Consider the following 24,381-nt stretch of genomic DNA (forward strand, 5'->3'; position numbering starts at 1 on the left):
AATTTAGGGTGTTTTCTATCCATATGTAATAAGTATATGCATATTCTAGTTACTGAGTAGGAGTGGTAACCAGATTAAATCGGGTATGTTTTTTATCCAGCCGTGTCAATGCTGCCCCCTAGCCCTAACAGGTTAACAAACAGATTACGGACCATTTTGCAATCTGGTTTCAGAGCTGGTCATGGGTGCACCTCACCCATGCTCAAGGTCCTAAACGTCATCATAACCGCCATGGATATGCCGTATTCATCGACCTGGCCAAGGCTTTCGACTCTGTCAATCACCACATTCTTATTGGCAGACTCGACAGCCTTGGTTTCTCAAATGATTGCCTCGCCTGGTTTACCAACTACTTCTCTGATAGAGTTCAGTGTGTCAAATCGGAGGGCCTGTTGTCCGGACCTCTGGCAGTCTCTATGGGTGTGCCACAGGGTTCAATTCTCGGGCCGACTCTCTTCTCTGTATACATCAATGATGTTGCTCTTGCTGCTGGTGATTCTCTGATCCACCTCTATGCAGACGACACCATTCTGTATACTTCTGGCCCCTCTTTGGACACTGTGTTAACTGACCTCCAGACAAGCTTCAATGCCATACAACTCTCCTTCCGTGGCCTCCAACTGCTCTTAAACGCAAGTAAAACTAAATGCATGCTATTCAATCGATCACTGCCCGCACCTGCTCGCCCGTCCAGCATCACTACTCTGGACGGCTCTGACTTAGAATACGTGGACAACTATAAATACCTGGGTGTCTGGTTAGACTGTAAACTGTCCTTCCAGACTCACATTAAGCATCTCCAATCCAAAATTAAATCAAGAATCAGCTTCCTATTTCACAACAAAGCATCCTTCACCCATGCTGCCAAACATACCCTCGTAAAACTGACCATCCTACCGATCCTCGACTTCGGTGATGTCATCTATAAAATAGCCTCCAACACTCTACTCAACAAACTGGATGCAGTCTATCACAGTGCCATCCGTTTTGTCACCAAAGCCCCATACACTACCCACCATTGCAACCTGTACGCTCTCGTTGGTTGGCCCTCGCTTCATACTCATCACCAAACCCACTGGCTACAGGTTATCTACAAGTCTCTGCTAGTTAAAAGCCCCGCCTTATCTCAGCTCACTGGTCACCATAGCAGCACCCACTCGTAGCACGCTCTCCAGCAGGTATATCACACTGGTCACCCCCAAAGCCAATTCCTCCTTTGGTCGCCTCTCCTTCCAGTTCTCTGCTGCCAATGACTGGAACGAACTGCGAAAATCTCTTAAGCTGGAGACTCATATCTCCCTCACTAGCTTTAAGTACCAGCTGTCAGAGCAGCTCATAGATCACTGCACCTGTACATAGCCCATCTGTAACCAGCCCATCTACCTACCTACCTACCTCATCCCCCATACTGTATTTATTTATTTATCTTGCTCCTTTGCACCCCAGTATCTCTACTTGCACATTCATCTTCTGCACATCTACCATTCCAGAGTTTAATTGCTATATTGTAATTACTTCGCCACCATGGCCTATTTATTGCCTTAACTTACCTCATTTGCACTCACTGTATATAGACTTTTTGTTTTCTTTTGTTGTACTGTATGATTGACTGTATGTTTTGTTTATTCCATGTGTAACTCTGTGTTGTTGTATGTGTCGAATTGCTATGCTTTATCTTGGCCAGGTTGCAGTTGCAAATGAGAATTTGTTCTCAACTAGCCTACCTGGTTAAATAAAGGTGAAATAAAATAATAAAAATAAATTCTTATTTGTTGATCAATGCTAGACAGCAATTTTCAAGTCCTGACATAGATTTTCTAGCTGATTTAAGTCAACACTGTAACTAGGCCACTCAGGAACATTCAATTTCATCTTGGTAAGCAACTTCAGTGTATATTTGGTCTTGTATTCAGGACAAAAAGTTAATTTCTTTGCTACATTTTTTGCAGTATTACTTTAGTGACTTGTTGCAAACAGGACGCATGTTTTAAGGAATTTTTATTATTTCTTCTTTTCACTCTGTCATTTATGTTAGTATTTTGGAGTAACTACAATGTTATTGATCCATTCTCAGTTATATCTATCACAGCCATTAAGCTCACAAAGAAATCCCTAAGCAGTTTCCTTCTGCTCTGGCAACTGAGTTAGATAGGGCACTTGTCTATTTGTAGTGACTGGGTATATTGCTACGCCATCCAACGTGTAATTAATAACTTCATGATGTTCAAAGGGATATTCAATGTCTTGTTCCTTTTTATACCCATCTACCAATAGGTGCCCTTCTTTGTGAACTATTAGAAAACCTCCCTGGTCTTTGTGGTTGAATCTGTGCTTGATATTCACTGCTTGACTCAGGGACCTTACAGATAATTATTAATGTATGTGTGGGGTACAGAGATGGGGTAGTCATTAAAAAATCATGTTAATCACTGTTATTGCACACAGAGTAAGTCCATGAAACTTATTATGTGACTTGTTAAGGACATTTTTACTCCTGAACTTGTTTAGGCTTGTCATAACAAAAGGGTTGAATACTTATTGACTCAAGACATTTCAGCTTTTCATTTTAAATGAATTTGTAAACATTTCTAAAAACATAATTCCAAATTGACATTATGGGGTATTGTGTGTAGATCAGTGACACACAATTACAATTTAATCAATTTTAAATTCAGGCTGTAACACAACAAAATGTGGAAAAAGTCAAGGGGTGTGAATATTTCTGAAGGCACTGTATAAGAATTATTATTACCCAATGATATATTCTACATTCTGAAAACGTGGTAGGCACTGGCATAGCACCGTATTTTCCGTGGTATTTCACGAAGGTTGTTTATTGTAACATTTGCTCATTTTGTTGGGACTGTTTCGCGCCTTGCACTTTATCCTTTGGCTGGAGGTTTTGACGCAGTGTCGTCTGTCTGTTTGGTTGCCTCTACCCAAATAAAGTGTGTGCCTGTTCACAGCTCTCTGCTCTCCTGCACCTGACTTTTCTACCAGAAGCACTCACTGTGACAAGTGCACTATTGTCATAGTGATCAAATCTCTGACAGCTGAACTGTGCGGTGGACAATTATTGTTTTAGGAAAGTAAAAACCGATAAACAATACACTCTGAAAATTATCTAGCTATCTAGAACCTAAAATGGTTTTTCGGCTGTCCCCATGTGAGAACCCTTTGAATAACCATTTTTGGTTCCAAGGAATACCCTTTACATAGAGGGTTCTACAAGAGTGTAGGCTATAATGTTTTGCATTTGCTACACACCGCTCATCACCAGGCCAATACCATCCCTACGGTGAAGCATGGCGGTGGCAACATCATGCTGCGGGAATGTTTTTCAGTGGCAGGGACTGGGAGACTAGTCAAGATCGAGGGAAAGATGAATGGAGCAAAGTACAGAAAGATCCTTGATGAAAACCTGCTCCAGTGCGCTCAGGACTTGTGACTGGGGCGAAAGTTCACCTTCCAACAGAACAATGACCCTAAGCACACAGCTAAGACAACTCAGGAGTGGCTTTGGAACAAGTCTCTGAATGTCCTTGAGTGGCCCAGCCAGAGCCCGGACTTGAACCTGATTGAACATCTTTGGAAAGACCTGAAAAAAATGTCTACCTGACAGAGCTTGAGAGTATCTGCAGAGAAGAATAGGAGAACCTCCCCAAATACAGGCGTGCCAAGCTTGTAGCGTCATACCCAAGGAGACTCATGGCTGTAATCACTGCCAAAGGTGCAAAGGAGTAAAGGGTCTAAATACTTATGTAAATGTGATAATTTTTTTTGCATTGTCATAATGAGGCAAATGTAACCAAATGTGGAAAAAGTGAAGGGGTCTGAATACTTTCTGAAGGCGCTGTATGTGTTACATCTGCTATCCAACGCATCAACAGATTACACATTTTATCTTAAAATGTATACTACCGTTCAAAAGTTTGGGGTCACTTAGACATTTCCTTGTTTTTGAAAGAAAAGCACATTTTTTGTCCATTAAAATAACATCAAATTGATCAGAAATACAGTGTAAACATTGTTAATGTTGTAAATGACTATTGTAGCTGGAAATGGCAGATTTTTTTTATGGAATACCTGGAATACAAGCGTATATAGGCGTACCTACAGAGGCCCATTATCAGCAACCATCACTCCTGTGTTCCAATGGCACGTTGTGTTAGCTAATTCAAGCTAATTGAAGTTTATCATTTTAAAAGGTTAATTGATCAATAGAAAACCATTTTGCAATTATGTTAGCACAGCTTAAAACTATTGTTCTGATTAAAGAAGCAATAAAACTGGTCTTCTTTAGACTAGTTGAGAACCTGGAGCATCAGAATTGATGCCATCTGTCAAGCATGGTGGAGGCAATGTGATGGTCTGGGGGTGCTTTGGTGGTGGTAAAGTGTAAGATTTGTACAGGGTAAAAGGGATCTTGAAGAAGGAAGGCTATGACTCCATTTGACGCCATGCCATACCCTGTGGACGGCGCTTAATTGGAGACAATTTCCTTCTACAACAGGACAATGACCCAAAGCACTAAACTATGCAAGAACTATTTAGGGAAGAAGCAGTCAGCTGGTATTCTGTCTATAATGTAGTTGCCAGCACAGTCACCGGATCTCAACCCTATTGAGCTGTTGTGGGAGCAGCTTGACTGTATGGTACATAAGAAGTGCCCATCAAGCTAATCCAACTTGTGGAAGGTGCTTCAGGAAGCATGGGGAGAAATCTCTTCAGATTACCTCAACAAATTGACAACTACAATTCCAAAGGTCTGCAAGGTCTGCAATTTCTGCAAATGGAGGATTCTTTGACGAAAGCAAAGTTTGAAGGACACAATTATTATTTCTATTAAAAATCATTATTTATAACCTTGTCAACGGCTTGACTATATTTCCTATTCATTTTGCAACTAATTTCATGTATGTTTTCATGGAAAACAAGGACATTTCTAAGTGACCCCAAACTTTTGAACGGTAGTGTACATTTTAAGATAAAACATTGCACATTAATTATACTAGAATAATGGCATATCTTAAACAATAAACTCTGATAATACTTTTATTTTACCACATTTTAATTGCATAGACAATCAGGGGAAATCCAGAATATCAAAAGCATTACTTAAACACAAGCCACATGCAGAGATGCTCGAGGACTGCCCACATGCAGTAACGCCTCGAACTGCAGTACACAATCACACACTATTGAGGCAGACACCTTTGGAGGAAAGTCAGAAACACACCCTCTATTTGCTCAGTACCATTGTCACCCAAACAATTCTGATTACATTATTTGATACCTCTACATTCAAAAACAGCATCACTCCGTTGTTAATTCTGGGAGAAGTGATAAAAAACCATTATTGGCATAATTCTTTATTAACTTTTGGCCAAACCTAATTAATCTGGATAGAGTACTGAGGAGAGAGAGGGTGGGGTGGGCGGGGGGGGACATAACAATTGAAAATGGGAACAAACCCAAAGCTCTTTGCTTGAGGCCAAAAATGTGTTTTAATTAGCCAATGACTCCTGGGATTAGGAAGTGCGACAGATCTGCGGGTGCCCAAACCATTTTCAAACACTTTTGTATTTGTATTTGTATGTATTAATGATCCCCATTAGCTGCTGCCAAAGCAGCAGCTCCTCTTCCTGAGGTCCAGCAAAATTAAGGCAGTTTATACAATTTAAAAAACATTAAAATACATTCACATATTTCACAACACACTGTGTGCCCTCAGGCCCCTACTTCACCACTTCCACATATCTACAGTACTAAATCCATGTGTATGTATAGTATGCATAAACCCTCCTGGAACGCTTGAAAATAAAAACAAGTGACCCTCCCCTATACCCCAAATAATAATTAAAACTAAGTGGATAGCAGAGAACATGTCTACCGTTTACCCTCACTTTTTGGGCAGACCAGAGCCTTAGATATGCCGTTTAAGAAACTGCTATTCCTCATGACAACGCAGGAATTTTGATAGCACACAGGGCTGCGGGCCAGAAGGTTGTGCATTTGCAGACCACCGTGGACAAGAGTAGGGGTGGAACGATCTCCTTTAAAGTAGAAGTATTGCATGAATCTATCATCGTATTTGCAGGTCGGAGAAAAATATTGCCTTTTAAAAACATTTCATGCAATTCTACGTCATTTTACATATTAGCAGAATCTTTTTTAGTACCACACAAATGACTGAAATTACAGGCTAAGAATGGACAGAGAGATAGGTGTTATGTGTTCATTTCATCATATTTCTCCAATGCCAAATAAATGTTTCTTGTTTGGAACAAAACTGTCCCTGTTTGCAAATAATTAGGAATCTGAGCATGGCACTTTCAAAAGTTAGGCCTACCTTTCTGATAAGGGAATTTATATGTTTAAAGTAATGACTAAAGAATTCCACCCTGAAATGTATAAGAATATATTCCAATAATACATGTGTGGGACAAGTTAAGAGGGAGAAATATGTGGAGAAAACAGAGGCTGGTAGACTACACATGATAACTCTGAAAAAGCTGACAACAGGAGGGCCCTTCCAAGGCCTCTCTTATCTGGGGAGGAAAGGAATGGCGAGAAATGGCCAAGGCTGGTAGAAAAGTGATAAGTGTGTGTGTGTGTGTGTGTGTGTGTGTGTGTGTGTGTGTGTGTGTGTGTGTGTGTGTGTGTGTGTGTGTGTGTGTGTGTGTGTGTGTGTGTGTGTGTGTGTGTGTGTGTGTGTGTGTGTGTGCGTGCGTAGAGGGGGTTATAAAGACTGTTCAAATTTTGGTTGATTTTAGAGCTCTCATGAATAAACTACAACAAACCTTTTGCAGAATCTGAGTCTTTGCCTAAGTCTTATTAACCCTAAGTTTACAACCTAGGGGGAATTGGTCAAAGCTATAGTGATTGTTATCATCATTGGGATTGAAAATTCTCGTGACACTTTCCACCCCAGACAGAGTACTGTAGGCCTACCGATGCAGAACAATGTAAGCTTAACTTCTGTCTACTCTTCTTCCATGGCTTAACCCTAAAAGCTGTCTGGGTTTAAACATCTTATATTGGACAGAAAGTGAATAGCTTAATCAATTGATAGTGACAGAATTAGATTACTTCACAAGCACATTTTTTTTTGTCTCCTCGGCTATAGAAGGTTGTAGCTCAGCCTTTGAATTTCAAAGAAACAAGTCACGTCTTTCCCGGGTATTTTAAAGCTTGTTTCTAAGCATAAAGCATCGTGGACCAAAGCTCTGTTATTGATCACTTTATATAATCAGATCTGTTTATTTTCTTCAAAATCTTAAGATAACAAGAGGTAGGCCTGTGCTTTTTGCCATTTGAGTTTTGGTTTTAACTTAACAGCCCTTCGATGACACGGAGGTCGGCAATTTAAAGAGTGCATGGTGGGTGGAGGAATTGACTGACACATCTATATATACCTATAGCAGCCCATAGCCTAATTTTTTTCTGTCAAACAGGTAGGCCTACCTCTTATTTCTTAACCATTTACTGCAGTGGGCTAAATCAGGGTCACATAGAGTGTTTCTTGGTAGTCTTAAACAAAGCTGCTTTGAAACCAAAGTATACACCTCACACACATGGTTATGAGCAAAAAAAAACAGAAAGAAATGTACCATTTCAGATATAGAGTTGAAATGTATTACATTTTGAGTTTGCATCCCAATATTACACTTTATATACATCACAGAAGACTGAAATGTAACAACACCGTTTGACATAAAAAAAATCATGTTTATTAATTATGAAATTATGAAAAATATGAATAACATTCCACCCATGAGGCCACTAGTCATTTGACTACAGAAAAGGCCTATGAGACTGTAGAGGACTGTAGAGGAAATTGATTAATTAGCGACTGTTGTAAAATTGATATTCTGATATTCTTTTTAGTTAATTTGGGAAATAGAAACTCAATAAAGCTAAAACTTTCCCATGGTGCCCCAGGTTAATGAGTTAATAATTACCTGATTCATTTAATCACGTAATTATAAACCGTTAATCATTCGATGAGCAGCAGTCGTCACATTAATCAATCCAATGTCACGACAATGTAAGTTACTCGATTCTGTCTTATTGTGAGGTCAATAATACATAATTGGCGAGAAACATATTGTTTAAAAAAAAATATATTACAGTAGTAGCAAGCTATCAAAGTTTACCTCCGGTCCACCTTCTCATCTTTGCACTCTCCTTCTCAAACTGAACAGAACATAGGCTATAGGCTAGTCCACGTGCATTTTTTGGACTTGGCCTAATCCAAAAATATTTTCGGAAGAAGCCTTTGACTCTCCTCCTGAACTGCCACCGTAGGCCTACACTTCACAGCCATTGGTTAGGCAGCACACAAAAAGGTTTTTGATCAGCAAGAGCATGGCAGGCCGGGGCTCAGGGTTGAAAATCCAATGCAGTGTGTAATGCAGCCTAGTTTTATTTACACCATCCCAGCAGCTATCTTAGAAATATAATTTTGCTAGATAAAAAAATGCTAAACCCTCCCCTTGAATGAAATTGAAAAAGCATGACCCTCCCCCATTTTATCCAGGTAACCATTCAGTAACTTTCGAATCCATCCCTTAACTTAGCATTTTAACCCTATCCCAAAACCTTAACCCTTACCTTAACTATTCAGAATGAGTGCTTAAACTTAACTATTAACTATTAAATTCGAAATTTGATGTTTGTAGAGTAGCAGGAGCAACAAAAACACTTTTGGAGCAACGTCGAAATTTGACATTTGGAAAACGTGGATGAACGTTTAATTTTGCAGTGAGACTGTGAGAGCTTGTTGGGACAGATGGTCTATTCTGTATCATTTGGATTCAGGTACTGTAATTGAGCACTTTTGGTTATTAAATACAGATGTCACAGTTTTGAGTGAGGATATCAGTAATTATGAGACTGCTGAAATACACAGCAAGGACTAGTGGTATAACTAAATGTATCTGTACTTAATAAAATAAGAAAATTGTTACGAGAGCAGCCAGCTCGGAGTTAATTAGACCTCCTATCCTACCCTCTCTGTACTCTCCTGCAGAGAATATGTACTGTACTAGCTAGCATGCCAGCCTGTAGGGAGTGACTAATGCACTTTTGTGTCGCTTCAGTAAAGCTTAACTTTTTAAAAAACATTTTCAAAGTAATGTGTTACAGGCTCCTGCTGGCAGGAGGGCACTGTAGTTTCCCAAAACTGTCTTTTTATATATATATATATTAAAGCTGTGTTTCTTGTTGGCCTGGTCTGGTCTGGGGAATAGAATAGCCTATCTGAGGCTTAAAGTTAGTGAGCAGGTTCTATCATGCTGGTGTTGATGCTGAATAAACCATGAGCACCTTTCTCTTCCAGTCTCCTCTTGCTCCTCTCCCCAGCCCTCTCCTCTCCCCAGCCCTCTCCTCTCCCCAGCCCTCTCCTCTCCCTGGCCTGGCTGCAGGTTAAAAAATAAATTAGCAAGGTTGGGACTGGCTGACAAACTCTGGGGGGCAGTTAGAGGAACACATGTTTACAAATGTTTGTGGCAGTAATGCTGCTCATTTAGGTCCACCAATCACCATTACCACGCCATTACCCTTTACCCTAGCCCAACACTAAAATCACTGTGTACGCATTTGTAGAGAATCTTGGATAAAGAAACATCCCTAAATGCCTGTTGTCTCCTTATCACCGTGAGTGACAATAATTACTTCAAGCTAAATGAGTCAGAAATCTATGGAGCATCAAAAACGATAATTAAACCCAAAAAGAAAGGAACAAGGGCACCAGGCATCAGACAGACAGGCACGATCCTGCCGGGAGGACACATGTCTGACAGGTATTCACACAGGGATGATGAAAAAACACAAGGGAAAGTCACTTGGAGAGAGAGAGCGACAGAGAGAGAGAGAGATAGTGTGTGTATATATATCTTCATGTATACAGTACACAATATGGTTACTCTGAGAGAGAGAAAAAAGTGAGAGAAACAGACAGAGTGAGTAAGGGAGCGAGAGAGAGTCAGATAGACAGAGAGAGAAAGAGGAAAATGGATGAGGTGGAAATGCATGGGTGTGTGTGTACGTACACTGTCCTTTCCTGACATTGGCGACTGCCCTGGTTCAAATGATGTTCCAACTTTGAGTAGAATGTCAGAAATGCCAAGGCAGAGGCCCCTGAATAATAGATGATGCTGAACAGAGGACAGGACAGGGCGGAGAGGAGAGTAGCACCAGCAGTTATATCTGTTCACGCCTCATCAGCTTCCAGCTGCCCTGTGAAGCTCCCCAGCCTCTGTCCTGACTCCTGTCCTATCTGTGGCCAGGGAAAGTCAGGGAAAACCAGGGAAATCCAGCGCTGTGATGGGGCAAGAGGGATCAGCCTACCCTGCAGTGAGGTGACACGTATGGAGCAGACTTCAAAGTCACCTCTGTTAGCACGCTGTGCAGGTTCCATTACAGCTGGGATAGACGATAGAGGACTTAGTCTATGGGCCCATTTCTATCAGTAGGCAGGAAATAGAACAACTGCCGTTATCTAAGCAACACGGTCAACACTCCTGAGAGCTCACCACAGGCATTAGACACAAAATACTGGAAAAAGAGGGGAACAAAAAGAGCATTATAGCAGAGAAGAAAATGTTGGATTAGGGGTCAGACTCATGTTTCCCTCTGTTGGGTTGTGAAAGGGACTTTCCCTGCAGTGTACCCACAGAGAGAAGGAGAAGAAAATAGGGCAAGCTGAAACCTTTATGCGAATCCTCCCCGCAAGGCTTCTCTCCCCTCTCCAATGTATTTTCCTTCTCACTCTCTCTCTTCCCTTCTTTCACCCATTCTCTTCTTTTTCCCCTCTCCATCTCTATCCTCTCTCTCACCATCGCTCTCTCATTACAATGTCAGTCGCCTGTCACTTTGAGGCAGACCACTTGCCTCCACTCCGTCAGCAAAGTGATCTGCCTCACTAGATCTGTCCAGGCAAGAGGAGACAGCTGAGAGGCAAAACACAACAACACACAGTTATACTAGCCAATGACTTAGCTCATTTTCACCCTGTTATAGTATGGTGCAAACATTCCACTCAAACTGAAACCTAAGGCTACACCAGGATTAAACCTCTCAGAAAGATAATTACTTCAACAATAAATCTAGTGACTCAAATCAAATTGTATTTGTAACATGCCCCGAATAAAACAAGTGTAGACTTTACGCTAGTCACTTAAATAATGTTAACATACTGCTTCACTCATCTCATACAGTTGAAGTCAGAAATGTACATACACTTAGGTTGGAGTCATTAAAACTATTTGTTTAACCACTCCACAAATTTCTTGTTAACAGACTATAGTTTTGGCAAGTCAGTTAGGACATCTACTTTGTGCATGACACAAGTCATTTTTCCAACTATTGTTTACAGACAGATCATTTCACTTATAATTCACTGTATCACAATTCCAGTGGGTCATAAGTTTACATACACAAATTTGACTGTGACTTTAAACAGCTTGGAAAATTACAGAAAATTGTTACGGCTTTAGAAACTTCTGATAGGCTAATTGACATAATTTGAGTCAATTGGAGGTGTACCTGTGGATGTATTTCAAGGCCTACCTTCAAACTCAGTGCCTCTTTGCTTGACATCATGGGAAAATCAAAAGAAATCATCTCAGACCTCAGAAAAAAATTGGAAACCTCCACAAGTCTGGTTCATCCTTGGGAACAATTTCCAAACGCCTGAAGGTACCACGTTCATCTGTACAAACAATAGTACGCAAGTATAAACACCATGGGACCACACAGCCGTCATATCGCTCAGGAAGGAGACGCGTTCTGTCTCCTAGAGATGAACATATATTGGTGCGAAAAGTGAAAATCAATCCCAGAACAACAGCAAAGGACCTTGTGAAGATGCTGGAGGAAACAGGAACAAAAGTATCTTTATCCACAGTAAAACGAGTCCTATATCGACATAACCTGAAGGGCCGCACAGCAAGGAAGAAGCAACTGCTCCAAAACTGGCATAAAAAAGCCAGACAATGGTTTGCAATTGCACATGGGGACAGAGATTGTATTTTTTGGAGAAATGTCCTCTGGTCTGATGAAACAAAAATATAACTGTTTGGCCATAATGACCATCGTTATGTTTGGAGGAAGAAGGTGGAGGCTTGCAAGCCGAAAAACACCATCCCAACCTTGAAGCACGGGGGTGGCAGCATCATGTTGTGAGGGTGCTTTGCTGCAGGAGGGACTGGTGCACTTCACAAAATAGATGGCATCATGAGAAGAAAAATTATGTGGATATATTGAAGCAACGTCTCAAGACATCAGTCATTAAGTTAAAGCTTGGTCGCAAATGGGTCTTCCAAATGGACAATGGCGCCAAGCATACTTCCAAAGTTGTGGCAACATGGCTTAATAAGGACAACAAAGTCAAGGTATTGGAGTGGCCATCACAAAGGCCTGACCTCAATCCTATAGAAAATTTGAAAAAGCGTGTGCGAACTGAAAAAGGGTTTGCGAGCAAGGAAACCTACAAACCTGACTCAGTTACACCAGCTCTGTCAGGAGGAATGGGCCAAAATTCACCCAACTTATTGTGGGAATATTGTGGAAGGTTACCCAAAACGTTTGACCCAAATTAAGCAATTTAAAGGCAATACTACCAAATACTATTTGTATGTAACCTTCTGACCCACTGGGAATGTGATGAAAGAAATAAAAGCTGAAATAAATCATTCTCTCTGCTATTATTCTGACATTTCACATTCTTAAAATAAAGTGGTGATCCTAACTGACCAAAGACAGGGAATTTTTACTAGGATTAAATGTCAGCAATTGTGAAAAACTGAGTTTAAATGTAAGGTGTATGTAAACTTACGACTTCAACTGTATGTACAGTATATACTGTATTTTATTCTACTGTATTTTAGTCATTGCCACTCCGACATTGCTCGTCCTATATTTCTTAATTAAATTATTTTACTTTTAGATTTGTGTGTATTCTTGTGAATTGTTAGATACTACTGCACTGTTGGAGCTAGGAACACAAGCATTTCGCTACACGTGCAATAACATCTGCTAAATATGTGTATGTGACCAATAAAAATGTGATTTTTTACCATGAAATGCTTATTTATGTGCCCTTTCCCATCAATGCAGTTAAAAAGTATGTAAATGAACAAATAGATAAAAATGAAATATTAAAACAATAAAATAACACAATAAATAACAATAACAAGGCTACATACAGGTTATATACAATGAGTACTTGTACTGAGTCAGTGTACTGAGGTACGAGGTAGTTGGGGTGATTGATTGAGGTAATATGTACATGTAGGCTTGGTTAGGTGATTGATTGAAGTATTGTACTATGCACATGTAGGTATAGTAAGGGGTGAAAAGAAAGTCCAGGTAGCCATTTAATTAACTGTTAAGAAGTCTTATGGCTTTTGGGGTAGAAGCTGTTCAGGAGCCTTTTGGTCCCAGACCTGGTGCTGTGGTACAGCTTGCCTTGCTGTAGCAGAGAGAACAGACTGTGACTTGGGTGGCCTTCCTCTGACACTGCCTGGTATAGAAGCCCTGAGGGGGAAGAGGCATTGTCGTGCCCTCTTTACAACCATGTTGGTGTGTTTGACCATGATAGGTCCTTAGTGAAATGGATACAGGAACTTGAAGCTCTCATCCGTCTCCACTACAGCCCTGTCGATGTGAATGGGGGCATGCTATGCCCTCCATTTTCTGTAGTCCACGATCAGCTCCTTTGTCTTGCTGACATTGAGGGAGAGGCTTTTTTGGCTTTCTTAGGCACAGGGACTATGGTTGTCTGCTTGAAACATATGGATATTACAGACTGGGTCAGGGAGAGGTTGAAAATGTCAGTGAAGAAACCTGCTAGCTGGTCAGTGCATGCTCTGAGAATGCGTCCTGGTAATCAGTCTAGCCCTACGGCGTTGTGAATGTTTACCTGTTTAAAGGTCATACTCACAAAGGCTGAAATCTGCAAATATTTCCTCATTGTGCTTCAATAAAATAACATTTCTGAAAACTTGTACCCTCAGCAGTCATGAAAATAGCATATCATACAATAGGTGGTGGATTACTCTCTGCAAGCCAGTTCCAAAAACGGAGTCATAGATCCACAACGACCAAGGCAAGGTAATCACTAATCAGGTACACAGGCTTACTCTCTCATACAAACTAGCGGTGCTCCAAAATGAAAAAAACTATAGTATACTATGGTATAAATACTATAGTATTCACTGTTGTGTTTTTGCAGACTTTAATGTAATATTCACTGTAGTGTTGCAGAAATGACTGTAGTATATAGTAGTATTTATAGTTTACTATAGTATATATATAATTTAAAAAAATGTAGTAATTACTGTAGTATTTTTGCGGACTGTATTATACTGTAGAATTTACTGTAGTGTTTTTTTGCAGATATTACTGTAGTATTTACTATAGCGTTTTGGCTTTATTATCTTTGACATAGCAGTGGGGGCTTTCTCCTTGAGGAAACCTACTGGAAAAACTACTCAAAGAGCAAATTTTCCATAATCTGTAGGTAGGTAGGTACTACAGTTTACAACAGAATTCTACAGTAAGTACTGTAGTAGTCTATAGCAAACTGTAGTATTTTTTTCATGTGTGCTGTTACAGCTACCTCCATTAATGCTGGATGGGAAACATCCCCCCACCTACCCCCCACCCCCTCCCTGAGCAGTTTCGGGAGTGGAGCATATCATGCCATTGGGAGTGGGAGAAAGAAGACAATTACATTTCCATTAGCACACACTTGTCTATAATTACTGATACCTCTCTTTCTCTCAGGAAAGAGTTTCATTACAGGACGTCCGTATTTAAAGGGCTGTGATGCGGTCCTCTCTATGACTGTGGGCCCAACAGCATAACACCGCAGGATCAGAACCTCTAATCAGGGCCTGTTAGGCAGCGCTCGCCTGGAGGCAGCAATGATAAAAGCTCCTGGGCCAAAGGAGCATGTTAGCTCAGCTATAAAACACACACTAATGATTACCCTTCTCACCGCTAATTGTGTTATCAACGCTAGGAGACATATAGGCTTATTTAGCAGGTGCCCTTTTGGAAGCGGGCAGAGAGGGAGAGGCAATAAACCTTGACCCTAGTCGATCCATACATGGATCCCATTGTGAAGACCAGAGCAAATTTAGGAGCGATGTTGGACCCCTGATCTTTTTCTCCCTTATCCCCTATCTATCTCAATCTCTTTCTGTCTCTCTTGCTACTCTCTCTCTTCTCTCTCTCTCAGCCTCCCCAGCCCTCTCGCACAGCGTGTTTAGCATCTCTCTTTCATTGAAACAGCCACAGAACATTTCCCAGGAGAGGAGGGTAAAAATAGCACAAACTGAGCATGTTCCAAACATCAAATGACAAGGATTCTCTTTAACTAGGAGCTAATAACATATTTGTAGTGTATCTACGGTATCTCCAAGAAACATCCACACAGAATAGATAACTAAAAAATATAGCAGTGAAATTACCATTGCTACTCCACAAGGTAGTTAGAGACACAGTGCAACCACACAGATCAGAAAATAAAATGGCCATCTGGTTGGCATAAAAATGCATCCTTCTAAGTTGTCTCCCTGTTAGTTTTCTTCTATACTGTCAAAGGCTCCAAGACACGACAGCAGAACAAACAAGTGCCAGAGGGAATGAGGGAATGAGGGAAGCTTTGGAACTGCACCACACTGTGCGTGCTAGCCTGGAAATTAAACAATGTACTAACAATTCCACACAAGACTGGCCAGAGTGGCTACCTCACTGAGAGGACACAGACAACATGACAACAAATACGTTTAACAAACCAAAACACACTTACCATCCTTATCAGCTCTACGGAAAATCTGTCAAGACAAAACATGAGCTCTGCATTAGTGAAGAGACTAGTCACGTGAACAGTGTAAAAACATGATAAAACATGCCGCAAAAGGTCAATGAGAGACAGTAAATAAGCCTGCCTGAATAGCTAGGTAAGACTAAGTGAAAATCCAGCATAATCTTGTTTAAAAAGCCTAACCACATTGTGCGCTTGTGTGTAATAGCACGGTTAAAACCTGTTGGGGCTCGGGGGCAGTATTGAGACATTTTGAAAAAAATATGTGCCCATTTTTAACTGCCTCCTACACCAACTCAGAAGCTAGGATATGCATATTATTAACACATTCGGATAGAAAACACTCTGAATTTTCTAAAACAGTTTGAATGGTGTCTGTAAGTATAACAAAACTCATATTGCAGGCAAAAACCTGTGAAAAATAGATCAAAAAAAATGTGGATTTTGTGACTGTACTATTTAGTGTCATTGTTTTATAGATACCATAGTGAGAAAGGATTCATTTCGCAACACCTACGGCTTCCACTAGATGTCAACGATCTTTATAAAGTTGTTTGAAGCGTCTATGATAAACAGAGAGCAAATTAGAATCCAAGGAAGTTGACATGTCATCACTTCATTTTTTTGGGCCTGCGCATAAATCTGAGAGACGTGAGTTTGTCATCATTTTTTATCTAGACATAGGATAGGTTGTGTGAAAATATTACTGATGTTTAACGTTAAAAATGGACCAAAAGATTAATGCTAAACAACATTTGACATGTTTGAACGAACATAAATAGATTATTTACTAGGTTTTTTTTTGCTTTTCGGCGTGATTTTACCAGCCCCACACCACGTTTTGTGGGAGCATAATGAACGCTAAGTACTTGGTGTTATTTGGACATAAATTATGAACTTTGTCAAAAGAAACCACATTTGTTCCGGACCTGGAATGCCTTCCGGACCTGGGATCCTGCCTTCTGATGGAGATAATCAAAGGTAAGGGGGTATTTACAATGTTATTATCGATTTTAGATGATGCTAACTGTATAGCATAGCCTGTTGTTCTTAGCATAGCACCCCGTTTATTGCAAAATGTGATTTCCCAGTAAAGTTATTTTGAGATCTGGCCATTCGGTAGCAATTACGAGATGATAATATATTATTCTTTGAATGACAATATTATAATTTACCAATGTTTTCGAATAGTAATTTTGTTATGTTCACCGGAAGCATTTCAGAGAAGAAAAAAATCTGAATTTCACGCTACTGTAAAATGCTGTTTTTGGATATAAATATGAACTTGATGGAACAAAAAATGCATGTATTGTATAACATAATGTCCTAGGAGTGTCATCTGATGGAGATTGACAAAAGTTAGTGCATAATTCAAGCTGGTTTCTGCTTTTGGTGATGCCTGACCTTGAATTGAAAATGGATGTTTGTACTTTTGTGGCTATGTACTGTCCTAACATAATCTAACTTTATGCCTTTGCCGTAAAGCCTCTTTGAAAATCGAACAATGTGGTTCGATTAAGGAGATGTTTATCATTTAAATTGTGTAAAATAGTTGATTGTTTGAGAAATTGAAATTATTAGATTTTTGATGTTTTGAATTTCCAGCCTTGTTAGCAATCCCGGCTCGGGGTTCATTGCTAACCTGTAGCCCCAACAGGTTTTAAGACACCTATCCTTGGTGTGTCACTGGGAAAGCAGTAATCACACCAGTTTAGAACACCAATAAATGATCTGTAAATCCTTGTTATATCTGGTGGGGGATATATATTAATGTCTTTCTTTCTATGCTTTTGAAAGTGGTAAGTGCATTTCATGCATGAACGAGGTTAAAGGGGAACTTCACTTTTCTTCTTGATAATCCAATATCTTGAAAACTTGACTGCTGATATGCAAACCATTTTGGGACTGTATCAACAGTGGACTAATTTTATAAAGTTTTTGAGTGGAGTTTCCATTTAACAGTATAAACAACTGTGTATAGGTGTTTGTATTTTGGGCCATTATTGATATCTATTTTCTTCACCAGACTGATGAGCACTTGAGAGTTTTAATAAAACATATCGGGGGTAAGAAATTGTCCATTGGACATTGGGAAAAGCTCATCAAAAGAGATATAAAACCATTGAGGGAAAGATAATGGACACTGACTCAGAGAGCATGCCATACATCACAATGGCTTTCATTATTATGTAGATGATTGACGGGACAGGTAAAGAAATACAGGTACATATCCTCCATAAAGACCCATTCTCACTTACATTATAAAACAAAGGGACCATTAAAATATTACATATCATACTAAATGTAAACCACAATTAAAACAACAGAAGTGGGGCATGACTAATGATAAAAGTGGCAGAGGTATGTGTGTATAACATTCGCCATTCTAGTGTTAAGGGACCTGTCTGATAATCCATTTGTCAGGCCTTACAGCATAGTGTCACATAATGTAGGTGAACCAATTTCACTGCTTTTCAGATGAAAAACATACAGTGAGCTCCAGAAGTACTAGGTCAGTGACAATATTTTGGTTGTTTTAGGTCTGTACTCCAGCCCATTGGATTTGAAATGATACAATGACTATGAGGTTAAATTGCAGACTGTCAGCTTTAATTTGAGGGTATGTTCATCCATATGGTGAACCGTTTAGAAATGACAGCACTTTTGTACATAGTCCCCCCATTTTAGGGCACCAAAAGTATTGGGACAAATTCACTTATATGTATATTTAAAGTAGTTAACCAGCATGGCTACCACAGCATTCTGCAGCGATACGCCATCCCATCTGGTTTGCGCTTAGTGGGACATATCCTTTGTTTTTCAACAGGACAATGACCCAAAACACACCTCCAGGCTGTGTAAGTGTCACGTCCTGACCATAGTAAGATGTTATATTCTATGGTAGAGTAGGTCAGGGCGTGACAGGGGGTGTTTTTCTATGTTTTGTAGTTCTATGTTCATGTTCTAGTTTTGTATTTCTATGTTGGTTTTGTTTGGGATGATCTCCAATTAGAGGCAGCTGGTCCTCATTGTCTCTAATTGGAGATCATACTTAAGTAGGGTTTTTTTCCACCTGGGTTTGTGGGAGATTAGTTTTGAGTAGTGTCTGTTTCACCTCTGCGTCACATTTGTTTTTGTTTTTTAGATGGTTTGGGATGAGTTGGACCGCAGAGTGACGGAAAAAAGCAGCCAACAAGTGCTCAGCATATGTGGGAACTCCTTCAAGACTGTTGGAAAAGCATTCCAGGTGAAGCTGGTTGAGATAATGTCAAGAGTGTGTAAAGCTGTCATCAAGACAAAGGGTGGCTACTTTGAAGAATCTCAAATATAAAATATATTTTGATTTGTTTAACACTTTTTTGGTTACTACATGATTCCATATGAGATATTTAATAGTTTTGATGTCTTCACTATTATTCTACAATGTAGAAAATAGTAAAAATAAAGAAAAACCTTTGAATAAGTAGGTGTGTCTGGTGGTATGTCTTGTAGAGTATGCATTGGTGTCCGAGCTGTGTGCTAGTAGTTTAAACAGACAGCTCGGTACACACTACTTACAAAAACAAGTAGTGATGAAGTCAATCTCTCTTCCACTTTGAGCCATGAGCGATTGACATGCATGTCATTAATGTTAGCTCCCCATGTACTTTTAAGGGCCGGTCGTGCTGCCCTGTTCTGAGCCAATTGTAATTTTCATAAGTCCCTCTTTGTGGCACCTGACCACACGAATGAACAGTAGACCAGGTGCGACAAAACTAGGATCGGACCTGTCTTGTTGATAGTGTTAAGAAGGTAGACCAGCGCTTTAATATGGACAGACTTCTCCCCATCTTAGCTACTGTTGTATCAATATGTTTTGACCATGACAGTTTACAATCCAGGATTACTCCAAGCAGTTTAGTCATCTCAACTTGCTCAATATCCACATGATCCTGAGAGAGGGAGTTTACAGAGGGCCTCATACAGTAGAAAACAATACAGATGGACTTGGTTTACAGTAAATGGAAGACAGTTCAGCAGGGCATTAGCCTAAACAAGTCATGTGAGAACACTACATGAGAACGAGAGCGGTGTCTTGCCAACGCCACTCACTGTGGCACAGAAAGATGGAACGGAGGTGTCATGGGGATGGATGGAGACTTGAATAGCATGCAAGGCAGAAGGAAGAATTAAGAAGCAGGTAATAATGAGAGGCTGAGAAACAAGAAGGAAAAAAATGTGTGAGAAAGAAAGAGGCACGGAGAGAGAAAAAAAGAGAGAGAAAAAGAGAGAGAAAAAAAGAAAGAGAGAAAAAAGAGAGAGGAGGCAGTGTTCTTCCTGCATCTTTTTGCCTCATTACAAATGGATGGATCTATGCCTCTGCTGTGTGGAGGAGGGGTGTTGAGGAGAGAAGAGAGGAGAAAAAACGAGGCTATAAAAATACAGTACAAAGAACAGCCACTGTGAAGTTTGTCTTCTAATTCTATGGGTTTTCAATACTCACACACCTTTAGACAATGGTCTTGGAATCCTATTTAATAGCAGATATATAATTGGACACACCAAGCAATAGATAATATTATTGAATACTATATTTCCACTGTAATCTCTCTCTCTCTGCCACACACACACACACACACACAGCATATGTTTTACTATACTTGTGGGGACCTACAATTTATTTCCATTCAAAATCCTATTTTTGTTAACCCCTAACCGTAACCCTAAACCAAACCCTTACCCTAACTTTAATCCTAACCTTTACCCCTAACATTAACCCCTAACTTTATACCTAACCCTAATTGTAACCCTAATTATAACCCTAACCTCTAAGCCTAAAATAGTCTGTCCTTGTGGGGACCTGGAAAATGTGCCTACAAGGGAGTATTTTTCTTGTTTTACTAATCTTGTGGGAGCTTTGGGGGATTTCCGGTATCCACAAGGATAGTAATACAAGCCCCCCCCCCCCACTAGGATACTTCTACCCCTCTGGTCTTCATTTCAGAATTCTAATGAGTTTCCATGCACCACTTCTTCATCACCTAGCTTATCTGGGTCTGGGTCTAAAAGTGAACTAGTTTCTCTGACTCTCAGATTAGTTTTACCCCTAAACGCAATATGTAGATCCCTAGAAGAAGGAGCATCAGACACACATAATTATGAAGCAATGATGAATAATCCTACGGCAACACTTTGACCTACTAAATGAATACTGCTGAGACCAGCTTCAGCCACCTACCCCTAGTGTAATTGCTGGATACTCTGCAAAAAATATATAAATTATTCAAAGTAAGGTATGCCTGTCAAAGATGCACTAGCGGTATAAAGACAAGATGTCTGGCTATCAGTCATATATTAATCTATAGCTCTGTATAAGATTATTTATTATGTCAACATTTAAAGGACTGTACTGTATATGCATGCTGTGGCATAAAATGACACCAGTAAGACTACAATGTAACAAACTGCACACATCTAGGAGCATTTACACCAATTGATACCAATTTGGAGCATGGAGAATATTATATCTAGGATGTATAGCCTATACGCACCACCCACATCCAATATGGGGTGCACTTAATTACAGGTAGACTCAGCGATATGGGGTAGATGCAGAAAGTAAATAGCATAATGGGTCAATTTCCGCAACAACTAAATGTTCCGCTGTTTATGTCCCGAACCCACGCTGTAACAGCATGAAGTGAACCCGCTGTGCGCAGATAATGTGTGTCAAAGTCTTGCATTTCATGGATTTCAATGTGCACATTCGAAATTGCAGCCGCCTTTAAAGGCAAGGCGGACTAATCTACGAATCACCTTGCATCATAAATAACAACTCAATATTATTTGTAGATCAATCAATCGGTCACTAGTTACCCATGATACATAACGGTTTTGATGCTCTCGAACATGGCCAATATGTGCGGTGATGCTCGTGGAAAAGTAATTTCGCTGAGTCTACCTTTACGGCCAACTCCATAAAAACTCTCAGTAGCCTATTTGATTTGGTTATGGTGCTTTGAATTCATCCACCGTTTAAGGAAAACACGATTCAGATAGCCTACAGATTACAGAAAAACTTTATTTTCAAGTAATATAAAGTGAATACGTGTATATTCAGAGAGGCTATGTAACGAATTGATGATGAGAACAGTATTGGCACAACATTGGGGATCTTTACGCGTAATTGTGCACTGAATTAAAATGAGACTTTCTTCCACCTCTGTCACAATACCAATGAATAATTTGCAGGTAAAATATCTGATAATCCTACAGGTAAGTAAGCGATACCTACATCCAATATTACAGAGATGCCTTTCCGTGGCTCTGGTGCGAAGAACTGCTCTTGGGCAACTGCTGCCTCCTCCTTCGCGTATTCCCGCGTAGAGATGCTTTTGTTGTCGCTCATCTTGGTGACTATCCAGCGGACGAGCCCGTCAATTCCACCGGGCTGGGCGCCGCTGTTTCCAGACTGTGCAGCCGTCGCTGACTCGCTTTCCTCGGCCACGGGTTTTGGTTGCTCTTTGCTGTCCTGAGCCCGGAGTTTCGGTTGTTCTTTTTGGAGCAGTTTGTGGACACCGTCCCTGCAGTAGCGCGCTGCTTGCTCACACATCCTTTTGCCGCGGAGCGTTCATGTTGAGCGTTATGGGGGCAATCCCTCCCTCTCCTCTTACATCATCATCGACCCTCCGAACGTCCCCGAAAACACACCTCTCTTCAACATGACTTTCAGAGGGTTACGGACTGTCTATTGGTGCCTTGGCACTTTTCGATTAGCACATTGTCTGATATACTTCCATAAATATATTATAAGTTATTGTATATGTAAAAGTTATTGTAAAGACATTAAAGTAACAAAGTGTTGAGAGACATTGTACAAGGTGGATTTAAGCACCTTGGAGTAGTATCCCACACTAGGCACACTGATTGAATCAACGTTGTTTCCATGTAATTTCAATTAAATTACGTTCAATCAACGTGGAATAGACATTGATTTGACGTTTGATTTGATGTCGTTTTAACACTCTAACTCTAACATACTTCAGCATTCCACTTAAATAAAGTAAGCACGCTTTTGCTTTCAGATGAGATGGGCCAAATGTTCACTTTCATTGAAAGATCAAGTCACTACTACTTTTCCATTAGAATAGAGGGATTGAGTGGCTTGGTTGAGTGGGGTGATGTCACCCTGTGTAGGTTCATTAAGGCACTGACTGTGCCCCCTGTTGCATTCATAATCTCTGCTAGATGAAACACTTCTATGATGATGATCAGAGACGTTGGGCTTCATCATAGAGCGCAGAACGCCCCATCTACATGTTTCATCTGAGCCTCTCACAATTTTGAGGAAAGTCCCTCATTACTACTGTGTGATGTGTGCTACTATAAAGGCCCATGCAGGATAACCTTTGTGAATTGAATGGCTCCCTGGTCCTGCCCTTTTCAGCGAGGTGAGTATAGTTTAGATGTCTCTCCCTTATATTAGCCCAACCTACCCAGAGTATTAGCATCATTTGGAGGAATTATCTGCCATTAGAAAGATGAAAATATAATTATTGAAATTTTTATCTAGCGAAAAACTCTGCATATGGTAATCGTCCACAGCAGTTATTGAGGAAGAACCCATTCTGAGAGGACAACTTGCCTAGGTGACTAGAAGTGCTTCCATCCACCTCCAGTCTTTGACAGAGGAAGGCCTGGAGCAGAGCACAGCCAGTTAGACCTGGTTGGGTTCAATAGGACTTCGGTTACTTGAGCCTCATCAGCCCCATGCTTCACCACATGGATCAGGAAAGCAAGCCCATTACAGACAGCCCAGCATAGACAGGCTTCTCGTGTGGTAAATCCCAGATGGATGTGATGCCCCTTAGCACAGGGCTATGAGCTTTCCATATAGAGGAGAAATGAGAGCTCTTTCACTAGAGAATCTATCTGTCTGCTCTGATTACAGTTCAACTACATCACAACTGCTACTCAGTTTCAAACTGACAATCACAAACACAACACATACCATTTCTTTCAGAACTGTTCATCCTCTTCTGGTCACTGTCTTCTCTTGAGACCATACCAGATAGGGGTATTAGGAACAATCTGACCATATAACAAGCCCCAGTGTTTCCCCTACAGATGTAGGATCTTAATTTGAGGCAGTTTTCTACAGCAGGAAAATAACCCTGCAGCAACAGGAAATGTGAATTATTATGTGGATTATAATTCATGTGGAAATTACAAACATTAGAAGCCTTTTTAAACCTCAAATACACTACTTTTGCATTTTGCAGGAAAACTAACAGCAATAAAAGAGTGATCAAATTAATAAATCTTCTTAAGGCTAGGGGGCAGTATTTTGATATCCGGATGAAAAGTGTGCCCAAAGTAAACTGCCTGTTACTCAGGCCCAGAAGCTAGGATATGCATATAATTGGTAGATTTGGATAGAAAACACTCTAACGTTTCTAAAACTGTTAAAAATAATGTCTGTGAGTATAACAGAACTGATTTGGCAGGTGAAATCCTGAGGACAAACCATCCAAGGAAAAATAAATTGAGGTCATAGGATTTTC

The 24,381-nt window shown here is 40.3% G+C and overlaps 1 protein-coding gene across 2 annotated transcripts in view; it reads right to left on the reverse strand.

Annotated features, from left to right (window-relative positions):
* The window catches only part of LOC106560819 (N-terminal EF-hand calcium-binding protein 2), a 151,234-nt gene extending 128,758 nt beyond the window's left edge, over nucleotides 1–22,476 (reverse strand). For both annotated transcript variants that reach the window (XM_014124148.2, XM_014124147.2), the window contains exons 1-2: nucleotides 22,113–22,476; nucleotides 15,824–15,848 (exon numbers count right to left, since the gene is read on the reverse strand). In XM_014124148.2, the coding sequence (XP_013979623.1) occupies nucleotides 15,824–15,848; nucleotides 22,113–22,430 (343 nt within the window). In that variant the 5' untranslated portion in view covers nucleotides 22,431–22,476. The remainder of the gene's footprint in view (nucleotides 1–15,823; nucleotides 15,849–22,112) is intronic.
* Between the last annotated feature and the right edge of the window lie 1,905 nt (nucleotides 22,477–24,381).

This window comes from Salmo salar, chromosome ssa10 (genome assembly GCF_905237065.1).
Source record: "Salmo salar chromosome ssa10, Ssal_v3.1, whole genome shotgun sequence".
NCBI lineage: Eukaryota > Metazoa > Chordata > Actinopteri > Salmoniformes > Salmonidae > Salmo > Salmo salar.